The following is an 11,735-nucleotide window of genomic DNA, read 5'->3' as shown; positions in this document are numbered from 1 at the left end:
TCACCTAGGCTGGAGTACAGTGGTGCAATTTCAGCTCACTGCAACCTCTGCCTCACAGGTTCAAGCAGTTCTTCTACCTCAGCCTCCCAAGTAGCTGGGATTACAGGCGCCCACCACCAGGCCCAGTTAATTTTTATATTTTTAGTAGAGATGGGGTTTCGCCACATTGGACCAGGCTGGTCTTGAACTCTGACCTCAAGTGATCTGCCCGCCTCATCCTCCCAAAGGGCTGGAATTACAAACATGAGCCACCATGCCCAGCCTGGCCTCAGACTTTCCTGTGGTAACATTTAAGGCCAGAAGACAGTGAAACAACATTTAGAGAATTTAGGGGGGAAACAGTTGTGACCTAAGAATCTTATAACCTTCCATATTTCATTCCTACTAGGAAAGAAAACAAAAAAGAATCCTTTAGTCAGTTATGGTTGCTATGTAAAAGCATCAGAAATATTCCAGGACTCAGGACATGGGTCACCCATGAACCCTCTGGAAAACTCTACTTGAAGATATAATATAGCCAAGGAAGAAATGAAAATGGATAGTTTAAGGTATAAAAGTGAATCCTCTTAATCATAAGTCTGATTAGTGGTAATTATAGTTGCAGAAAAGAACATAATTGTTAAGAGAATTCTTTTTGGAGACAGAGTTTTGCTGTGTCACCCAGGCTGGAGCGCAGTGGCATGATCTTGGCTCACTGCAACCTCTGCCTCCTGGGTTCAAGCAATCCTCCCACCTCAGCCTCCTGAGTAGCTGGGACTACAGGTACACACCACCACACCAGGCTAATTTTTGTATTTTTAGTAGGCGGGTTTTGCCATGTTGGCCAGGCTGGTCATGAACTCCTGACCTCAGGTAATACACCCGCCTCAGCCTCCCAAATTGCTGAAATTACAGGCATGAGTCACCCAGCGCTTCTGTCATCCTCTTGAAAACAGGAAATTATGACACTTTGGAAAGATCCCCTGGATTAAAGGGGCTCCTAATGGCATTTGGCTCATTGCCTATCTTTGAACCATTTGCGCTAAACCCATCTTTTTAGATGAAGAGCTCTGCAACTTAACTCCTTAAGGCTGTTAAATCTTTGCTTTGATTTCCCCTAAACTCCCTAGCCTCTGCTTAGGGAATATGAGGAGGGAGCCATTTATCACCACTAAACCTTGTATAGTGAAGTGGGGCACATAGAACTAAAAAGAGGAAATTTTCAGCCTGCTCACTGGAGCCAGTACATTTTAATCTAGAGGACCCAAGAGCAAGAGTGACCAGAAACAGGAAAAAGGTAAAATCATTTCTTCAAGTATTATATCTCATTACCTGAATTAACCTGGATAGATCACAAAGGTGATGTTGAAGAGGGGAAAGCAAGTTACAGAAGGATGCACAGAGAATGGTAATATGTATGTACAATTTTAAAACATGCAAAACAACATTGTATGTTTAATATATGTAGTAAAAATGCTTAGGAACAATAAATACCACAGTCAAATAATGGTTACCCTGGTGGAAGAAGGAAGGAAATGTTATGAAAGAAAGATGCGTAGCAAGTTGGATTGTTTGTTTCTTAAGCTGTTTGGTGGATACACAGGTGTTCTTTATATTATTCTCTAGTTTTTTTCTATACTTAAAATATTTCATTAAAAATAATACTTGGCCGGATGCAGTGGCTCACACCTGTAATCCCAACACTTCCAAGGCTGAGATAGAAGGATCACTGAGGCCAGGAGTTTGAGACCAGCCTGGGCAACATAAAGACTCCATCTCTACCAAAAAAAAATTGTTTGAAATTGTAAATAATAAAAAAATATTTTTAAATGAAAATAACACATGGTTCTTTCTCTAAAGACATACTTGGACCAGCTTAGAAGGGCTTAGGTTAGGAGGCTTCCCAGCACCTGGAGAGATATGGGTGACTCAGCCATAATCTTTGGGCTGAACTGGTGAGTTGGCCTAAAGCAACCTTAGTCACATGCCTAGAAAAGCTACATGTATCTTCAGTTTCATTCCCTTTTCTTACACCAGGGTCATGAGTAGGTTTAGGAAGCCTGCCAACTAATCTTCAAAAAAGAACCTGCCCATCCTCAGAGTTACTGAGAAATTTCATGCCTCTTTGCCAAATATTCCCTAAGTCAGTAACTGAGGCAGGAGTCCATGATACAGTGGAGTGTCACTTTAAGCTCAGGCACATTGTCTAACATCTTTGAGTCTCAATTTCCTCTGTAAAAATTGGAATAAATACCACCATCCCTGCAAGTCTGCCGAAAGGATTAAGTTATAAGATGAGTATAGGCTGGACATGGTAGCTCACACCCCAGCACTTTGGGAGGCCAAGGTGAGTGGATCATGACATCAGGAGATCAAGACCATCTTGGCTAACATGGTGAAACCCCATCTCCACTAAAAATACAAAAAATTATCCCGGTGTGGAGGCACCCACCTGTAATCCCAGCTACTCAGGAGGCTGAGGCAGGAGAATCACTTGAACCCAGGAGGCGGAGGTTGCAATGAACCAAGATTGTGCCACTGCACTCCAGCCTGGGCAACAGAGCAAGATTCCGTCTCAAAAAAAAAAAAAAATACTTTGTATAATGACTGAGATGTATTAGACAGTAGATATATGTGAGTTCCCTTTCCTTACTGGAAAGAACGGAAGAAAGACCTACCTAAAGCCAGGAGAGGAGCCAGAATTTGGAGGCAGTCTTGCTTCCCCAATCAGCCTTCTTCCTCGAGTGATATGCTACAACATAGTATAGCGTAGTGTCCCTGGCCGAGCAGTGCACTTACTGTAGAGCTCTGTGTTTTTCTTTTCTTTTTTTTTTTTTATTTTCTTTTCTTTTTTTTTTTTTTTTTTTTTTTTTTTTTTTTTTTTTATTTTTTAGAGCTCTGTGTTTTTCTCATGGCCTCCTTTCCACTGAAGTATTACAGTTTTCCAAGTAATTTTGCAAGGCCTGCCTCTGTGCGTGAAATTGGAACCCACCAAGGAGAAATGAGAACCAAGTCTCCTTTAGTCTTAGCCATCACGGAGCAGCATCTTAGGGAACACAGCTAGACATTAGCACAGCAGAGTGCTTAGTGCCAACCTGAGAGTTAAAACTAGGATTCAGAAGCTGTAATTCTATCCTAGAGCAAGTTCTTTTCTTGGACTATAGGAACTCATCTCTTCTCTCTCTCTAGGCACTAAACAGAAAAGACAGAGGCTTCGCTGCCAGTTGGCAACCTGTAGAGGGCTTGTTTGATATAGTCCTGTCTTTCCACTCCCTGTAGCATGAACAGACATACTCCCAGTAAAGTCCTTGATCCTGGAGTTTCTTCTTGAATGGGAAAAGCTGTATTTGGTTGAAATTTTTCCAAAGTACCTCAGCCTTGCTAATGGAGGTGATTTGTGACTACACAGTAATACTGGGGAACAGTTAAGGATACAGATGGTCAGAAAAGAGCTTCACATCCAGTAAGCTGTTGTCAGGTATTCATCTCAAAGCCTTCCACAGATCCACTGACCAGGAGCCTCAGAAGAGCCCACAGCTTTCCATTGGTCACCCCACTTTCCCTATCATATCTGCAGGCTCTACAGCCGTGGTTTATGTGTCTCAGAGTTACACATATACTGGATGAGATAGGCAATATGAGAAGTTCCTGAAGACCCCAATCAGATCTACAAAGCCTAAGAAAAACCAGGCTGTTTATTACTGTGGAAATCCGACCTCAGTTATTCTTACCTCTTCCTTCCAGAAATCTCTCCCACTTATATCCCAGATTCCAAAATAGATATTTTATTGTCTCTAATTATGGTTGAGTTCCTGTTAGCTGTTTCTTGTCTGCTGTGTTTACCCCTTGCCTAGCTTCAGAGCAACATTGTTTGGTTCTTACTACTGAGTAGGAAGCATATCCCTACTACCGCCTTGGAAAAAGAAATAAGACTTTTCTGTGATAAACTAGTAGCTAACAGAAAGGCAGCTTCATCCCAGGAGCCTCTGTATCTAAAGCTTTCTATGCTTCATTATTACCCTTTTTGGAGAAATTTTCCCCAAAAACCAGGAACCACTCTAACTGCTTGCTGGACTACTTTGCAAGTTAGGCAAGTTGGAAAGTTCTGGAAGCTCTCTTATTTTTTTTTTTTTTTTTTTTTTTTTTTTTTTTTTTTTGCGACGGAGTTTCGCTCTTGTTACCCAGGCTGGAGTGCAATGGCACGATCTCGGCTCACCGCAACCTCCGCCTCCTGGGTTCAGGCAATTCTCCTGTCTCAGCCTCCTGAGTAGCTGGGATTACAGGCACACGCCACCATGCCCAGCCAATTTTTTGTATTTTTAGTAGAGACGGGGTTTCACCGTGTTGACCAGGATGGTCTCGATCTGTTGACCTCGTGATCCACCCGCCTCGGCCTCCCAAAGTGCTGGGATTACAGGCTTGAGCCACCGTGCCCGGCCTTGGAAGCTCTCTTAAAGCCCACCCACTGAGTGTATCCCAAGCCTGCCAAAAGGCAAACTAGTGCTGTCTCTGCCCATCACTAGCCTACACCACAGAAGTGCTATGGTTTTGGCCTTTTGCTGCTTTCCAACAGGCTTTAACCTCCTAGGAGAACAGAGATAAAGAAGACTCTGAAATGCCAGAAAGAACTAAATTTTTTTTTTCATTTTACTAAGTTTTGGCATTTGGGAATAATCTTTTTTAATGGCCTGTGTATCAGTGTTTTCAGTCCTCGGAGTGTCCTCTTCCCCACCCCCTCACGCCTCTTGGGTTGAGAATTTTTCCTTAGTTTTGTTTTGTTAAAGGGTGCTTATACCCTCTCTATCCTCCTCCTTCTCCCCCCAGCTGCCCATTTTTTGATCTTCCCATTTCTGACCCAGGGGTACTGAATATCCTCTTGTTAGAAAAGAGCTCCTTCCATTGAGCCATCTCAGCTCAGAATAAGGCAGTTCTAGATCTCCTCCAGTCTTTTCTTAGTTTCTTTGTATTGCATTATGATTAAATTATGGATTCTGAAGTCAGGCAGACCTAGATTTAAATAGGTTACTAGCAGTTATATGGTTTTTGGTGAATGGTTTAACTTCTCTGTTACCTCATCTGCAAAATGTGGTTGCTCTTTTTTATTGCCTCAGAGATTAAAATAGTACTCCCAGAATCATCTAGGAGAGGTTTTCTTTTAGTTAAATACATTAAGCTTCTATCCAAGACCTACCAAAATAATTGATGGGGGCCAGGACACTGAGGGTGGTTTTATTTGTTATTTCTTACGCTATAGTATACACATGCCTATAGTCTCAGCTACTTGGGGGGCTGAGGCAGAGGATCACTTCAGCCCAGGAGGTAGAAGCTGCAGTGAGTCAAGATCACACCACTGCACACTAGCCTGGATTACAAAGTAAGACCCTATCTCAAAAAAAAGAAATTACTAGATTTGTGGCCAGCCATGGTGGCTCATGCATGTAATCCCAACACTTGGGGAGGCTGAGGCAGGCAGATCACGTGAGGCCAGGAGTTTGAGACCAGTCTGGCCAACATAGTTAAATCCCATCTCTACTAAAAATACAAAAATTGGCTGCGCGTGTTGGTACGGGTCTGTAGTCCCAGCTGCTTGGGAGGCTGAGGCAGAATTGCTTGGACCTGGAAGGTGAAGGTTGCAGATTGCACCAGTGCACTTCAGTCTGGGGGACAGAGCAAGATTCCATCTCAAAAAAAAAAAAAGAAGGTTGTATTACCTGAGGTCAGGAGTTCAAGACCAGCCTGGCCAACATGACAAAACCCTGCCTCTACTAAAAATACAAAAAATGGCAAGGTGCAGTGGCTCACTCCTATAATCCCGGCACTTTGGGAGGCCAAAGCAGGCGGATCACAACATCAAGAGATCGAGACCATCCTGGCTAACATGGTGAAACCCCATCTTTACTAAAAATACAAAAATTAGCTGGGCATGGTGGTGTGCGCCTGTAGTCCCAGCTACTCGGGAGGCTGAGGCAGGAGAATCGCTTGAACTGGGGAGGCAGAGGTTGCAGTAAGCTGGCATTGCACCACTGCACCCAGCCTGGCGACAGAGCAAGACTTCATCTCAAAAAAGAAAAAAAAAGCAGCCAGGCATGGTGGCAGGCACCTGTAATGCCAGCTACTTGGGAGGCTGAGGCAGGAGAATTGCTTGAACCCAGGAGACAGAGGTTGCAGTGAGCCCAGATTGTGCCATTGCACTCCAGCCTGGGCGACAGAGCAAGACTCTGTCTCAAAAAAAAAGAAAAAAGAAATTATTAGGTTTGTAAAAGTCACTCCTATAATGTACAGAGAGTATTTGTTTAGCACAATACCTGGCATAGAATAGATGTACAGTAAAGGTTAGTCATAAATTCCTTTCTTTTTTTTTTTTTTTTTTTTTTTTTTTTTTTTTTTTTTTTTTTTTTTTTTTTTTTTNCAACCTCCACCTCCTGGGTTCAAGCAATTCTCCTGCCTCAGCCTCCCGAGTAGCTGGGATTATAGGCACGCACCACCACGCCTGGCTAATTTTTGTATTTTTAATAGAGACATGGTTTGACTATGTTGGTAAGGCTGGTCTCAAACTCCTGACCTCCTGGATCTGCCCACCTCAGCCTCCCAAAATGCTGGGATTACAGGCGTAAGCCACCACACCTGGCTTAATTTTTATTTTTTGAGACAGAGTCTTGCTCTGTCGCCCAGGCTGCTATCTCAGCTTACTGCAGCCTCTTCCTCCTGTTTCAAGTGATTCTTGTGCGTCAGCCTCCCAGGTGGCTGAAACTACAGGGGCACACAACCACACTTGGCCAATTTTTGTATTTTTAGTAGAGACAGCGTTTTGCCATGTCACCCAGGCTGGTCTTGAACTCCTCACCTCAAGCAAGCCACCCACCTGGTTTTCCCAAAGTTCTGAGATTACAGGTGTGAGCCACTGTGCCCAGCCCCAGACTTTCTTAATTAGAGCAACTGGGATAATAAAAGCTACCTTGGAAAATTTTTGTGATAATTACATATAATTAAATGACAGATGTATGTACTATTCCTTGAGTGTACCAAGAGACTTAGAATTCCTCATACATACTATGTCTTTATAACCTCCCCATGCTTTTACCTGGGCCCTCTCTAGATTTCCTCTCTTGAGGACTCTGACCAAGTGTTTTCTCCTTTGTAGAAGCTTCTCTGACTCTTCCCATGACTCCCCATAGCAGAACTACACATTCCTTCCACTGTGTCCTTGAGCTTTGCCACACCTTTATTAAAGTATGTTTCACAAGTTGTGGCAGTTATCCATGAATCAGCCTTCCCTACTAAGATCCTCAAGGTCAATTGTCCCGTAACTATATTCATCCCTAGCTCTCAGAACAGGTCCTGATTTATGGTAAATGCTCGGGGGGATGAGGGGAAGAGTAAATGAATGAATTTTGGATCCATGAAACATATTTTGAGTGATTTCAGGGTAGAAAGTTAGGGTTCCAAGAAAGGCCTCTGTGAGATATATGCAATTATCATGAGATGGGCTTCATAATCTCCTCGGCTTTCTGCCTTTAATTAATACTATGTGTCTACCTTTTAGCAAGGAGACCCTTTAATGGTCCTGCTGAAGGAGGGATGCAGGGAAGTCATCTTGTTGGGACTCTAAACTGGACAACCCCAGCACTTCCTTCTCTCTGTCCTCTGCTGGAAGGACCCATGCATCCAACACAGTGGTCAGTGCCCTCCTGCCACAGGAAATTCCTGGCCAGTTGCCTTTTTCCACTATTACTTCTCCTTTTTTTTTTTTTGAGATGGAGTTTCGCTCTTGTTACCCAGGCTGGAGTGCAATGGCATGATCTCAGCTCACTGCAACCTCTACCCAATGAGTTCAAGCAATTCTACTGTCTCAGCCTCCCAAGTAGCTGGGACTACAGGCTCCTGCCACCAAGTCTGGCTAATTTTTGTATTTTTAGTAGAGACGGGGTTTCACGATATTGGTCAGGCTGGTCTCAAACTCCTGACTTCAGATGATCCACCTGCCTCAGCCTCCCAAAGTGCTGGGATTACCAGGTATGAGCCACTGCACCTGGCCGCTTTTTAAATACATTTAAATGCTACGAGCAAGTGGTGCTGCTCTTGGGGTATGCTTTAGGGTCTAGAATAGTTTTTTATGTGGAATGGAGTTGGTTTTTTAAAAATCCTTTTAGCCAGACATAGTGATGGGCACCTGTAGTCTCAGATATTTAGGAGGCTGAGGCAGAATTGCTTGAGCTTGAATTTGAGACCAGCCTGGGCAACATAATACCTTATCTCTTAAAAAAAATTTTTTAGGCCAGGCGTGGTGACTCACTCCTGTAATTCCTGCACTTTGGGAGGCCAAGGCGGGGGATCACTTGAGGTCAGGAGTTCAAGACCATCCTGGCCAACATGGTGAAACTCCATCTCTACTAAAAATACAAAAATTAGCCTGGTATGGTGGCCCTGTAGTCCCAGCTACCTGGGAGGCTCAGGCAGGAGAATCGCTTGAACCCACAAGGTAGAGGCTGCAGTGAGCCAAGATCGCACCACTGCACTCCAGCCTGGGCAATAAAGCGAGACCTTATCTGAAAAACAAAAAAAAAAAAAAAAAAAAATTTTTTTTTTCGTTTTTAATGAGTATGGCTTTGCTTAACCAGAGTCTGTGGTGAGAGTGTGGGTGCCCATTGTTTCCAGAGTTGATCTTCTAGGAGGATTCTTGACTTCTGGGCCTCAAGTGAAATTTGGTATATACTCCCAGATGAGAAGCAGCAGTGATGGGTCAGCCTAAGGACCAGCGCCAGACCAAAGAAGAGGTTGGATGGAATTTAGACCTCTAGGTTCTGGGGTCCTAAAGAACTGAAGTAATTAGCCAGGCATGTTGGTGTGCACTGTAGTCCCAGCTACAGGCTGAGGTGGGAGAATCCCTTGAACCCAGGTGTTGTAGAGGCTGCAGGTGATCTATGATCACACCACTGCACTCCAGTCCTGGTGACACAGTGAGACCCTGTCTAAAAAAAAAAAAAGGAACTGAAGTCAGAGTATCTTCTTTTTAGGCCTTAGAGAAAGATTGTTACGAGGATAGTCCCAAATCTGGACTTCTGTGAAGCCAGGTCCTCCCTTGGCTTACCATTGTGTCTTCCACTGATAACTTGAGGCAGGCAGCCTTTAACTATACTGCCCACCTGTTCCTGGCCTAGGGAGGAGCCAGAACTCCCAACCAATAGTAATGAGGAGGATGATGCAAGCCCTGGGTCCTCCCTAACTTGGCTACTATGTTACAGAAGCAACATCCAAGGCAGTGTCATCTGCAACAATGCTGTCATCGAGAAGGGTACAGACATCAAGGACTGCTTGATTGGAAGTGGCCAGAGGATTGAAGCCAAAGGTAAACAAGATTACAATCACAAATTCCATTTTTACTTCTCACACCAGCACTGATAATGCCAAAATGCTGGTGAGGACGTGGGAAACAAGCACATACATACACTGCGGGCAAAAACATAAATTGATAAAGCCATCTTTGGAGAGCAGTTGACATCACTGTCAAATTTTTTAACTTTGACTTAAACAGTTTCATTTCTAGGAATCCATCTTATAGACAAGCTTATTTCTAGGAATTCATCTTATAGACAAGCTTATACATGTATGCCACCTTAATATCAAAAACTTGAAAACATACCAATAGACCTAATGGCCCAGGTTGGCACCAATACTATACAGTGGTTCTTGGGGGCAAGTCACAGTGGCTTATGCCAATAATCCCAATGCTTTGGGACACTGAAGTGTGAGGATTGCTTGAGCCTAGACAACATAGCAGGAACCCATCTCTACAAAAAATAAAAAAAATTAGCTAGGCACAGTGGCACACACCTGTTGTCCCAGCTACTCAAGAGGCCGAGGCAGGAGGATTGCTTGAGCCTGAGAGGTCAAGGCTGCTGTGAGCTAAGATCGAACCACTGCACTCTAGCCTGGGTGACAGAGGAGGGAGACCTTGTCTTAAAAATAATAATAAAAATGACTGACTGCTTTTGATATTATTCCTAAACCTAAAATAAGGTGAGGAGGAGAGTTGCTGAAGGAATTAACTCCACCAATTCTGTAGAAGACACATCATTTTCCTTCTTCCATTTCTTGCCCTTTCCCTTTTTTAAAGTGGCATGCCTTCCTTTTGGGCTTTAAAATCAAACAGACCTGGGTTCACATCTCAACTCTACAACTCAGTAGCCTAAAATCAAACAGACTTGGGTTCACATCTCAACTCTGCAACTCAGTGGCCGTGCACCAAGTTAAGTTTATAATCACTAAGCCCTCAGATTTTTCTTTTTTTTAATTAATTATTTATTTATTTAAAGATGGATTCTCACTCTGTTGCCCAAGCTGGAGTACAATGGGGTGATCTCAGCTCACTACAACCTCCACCTCCTGGGTTCAAGCAATTCTCCTGCCTCAGCCTCCCGAGTAGCTGGGATTATAGGCACGCACCACCACGCCTGGCTAATTTTTGTATTTTTAATAGAGACATGGTTTGACTATGTTGGTAAGGCTGGTCTCAAACTCCTGACCTCCTGGATCTGCCCACCTCAGCCTCCCAAAATGCTGGGATTACAGGCGTAAGCCACCACACCTGGCTTAATTTTTATTTTTTGAGACAGAGTCTTGCTCTGTCGCCCAGGCTGCTATCTCAGCTTACTGCAGCCTCTTCCTCCTGTTTCAAGTGATTCTTGTGCGTCAGCCTCCCAGGTGGCTGAAACTACAGGGGCACACAACCACACTTGGCCAATTTTTGTATTTTTAGTAGAGACAGCGTTTTGCCATGTCACCCAGGCTGGTCTTGAACTCCTCACCTCAAGCAAGCCACCCACCTGGTTTTCCCAAAGTTCTGAGATTACAGGTGTGAGCCACTGTGCCCAGCCCCAGACTTTCTTAATTAGAGCAACTGGGATAATAAAAGCTACCTTGGAAAATTTTTGTGATAATTACATATAATTAAATGACAGATGTATGTACTATTCCTTGAGTGTACCAAGAGACTTAGAATTCCTCATACATACTATGTCTTTATAACCTCCCCATGCTTTTACCTGGGCCCTCTCTAGATTTCCTCTCTTGAGGACTCTGACCAAGTGTTTTCTCCTTTGTAGAAGCTTCTCTGACTCTTCCCATGACTCCCCATAGCAGAACTACACATTCCTTCCACTGTGTCCTTGAGCTTTGCCACACCTTTATTAAAGTATGTTTCACAAGTTGTGGCAGTTATCCATGAATCAGCCTTCCCTACTAAGATCCTCAAGGTCAATTGTCCCGTAACTATATTCATCCCTAGCTCTCAGAACAGGTCCTGATTTATGGTAAATGCTCGGGGGGATGAGGGGAAGAGTAAATGAATGAATTTTGGATCCATGAAACATATTTTGAGTGATTTCAGGGTAGAAAGTTAGGGTTCCAAGAAAGGCCTCTGTGAGATATATGCAATTATCATGAGATGGGCTTCATAATCTCCTCGGCTTTCTGCCTTTAATTAATACTATGTGTCTACCTTTTAGCAAGGAGACCCTTTAATGGTCCTGCTGAAGGAGGGATGCAGGGAAGTCATCTTGTTGGGACTCTAAACTGGACAACCCCAGCACTTCCTTCTCTCTGTCCTCTGCTGGAAGGACCCATGCATCCAACACAGTGGTCAGTGCCCTCCTGCCACAGGAAATTCCTGGCCAGTTGCCTTTTTCCACTATTACTTCTCCTTTTTTTTTTTTTGAGATGGAGTTTCGCTCTTGTTACCCAGGCTGGAGTGCAATGGC

General features: G+C 43.7%; 1 protein-coding gene across 2 annotated transcripts in view; it reads left to right on the top strand.

Annotated features, from left to right (window-relative positions):
- The window catches only part of EIF2B3 (eukaryotic translation initiation factor 2B subunit gamma), a 114,421-nt gene that overhangs the window by 93,958 nt on the left and 8,728 nt on the right, over positions 1–11,735 (top strand). For both annotated transcript variants that reach the window (XM_037742861.1, XM_017540804.1), the window contains exon 8: positions 9,222–9,325. In XM_037742861.1, the coding sequence (XP_037598789.1) occupies positions 9,222–9,325 (104 nt within the window). The remainder of the gene's footprint in view (positions 1–9,221; positions 9,326–11,735) is intronic.

Source organism: Cebus imitator, unplaced genomic scaffold (genome assembly GCF_001604975.1).
Source record: "Cebus imitator isolate Cc_AM_T3 unplaced genomic scaffold, Cebus_imitator-1.0 Scaffold129, whole genome shotgun sequence".
Lineage (NCBI taxonomy): Eukaryota > Metazoa > Chordata > Mammalia > Primates > Cebidae > Cebus > Cebus imitator.
The sequence above is the reverse complement of the archived record's forward strand: the minus strand, read 5'-3'. Positions and strand labels throughout refer to the sequence as shown.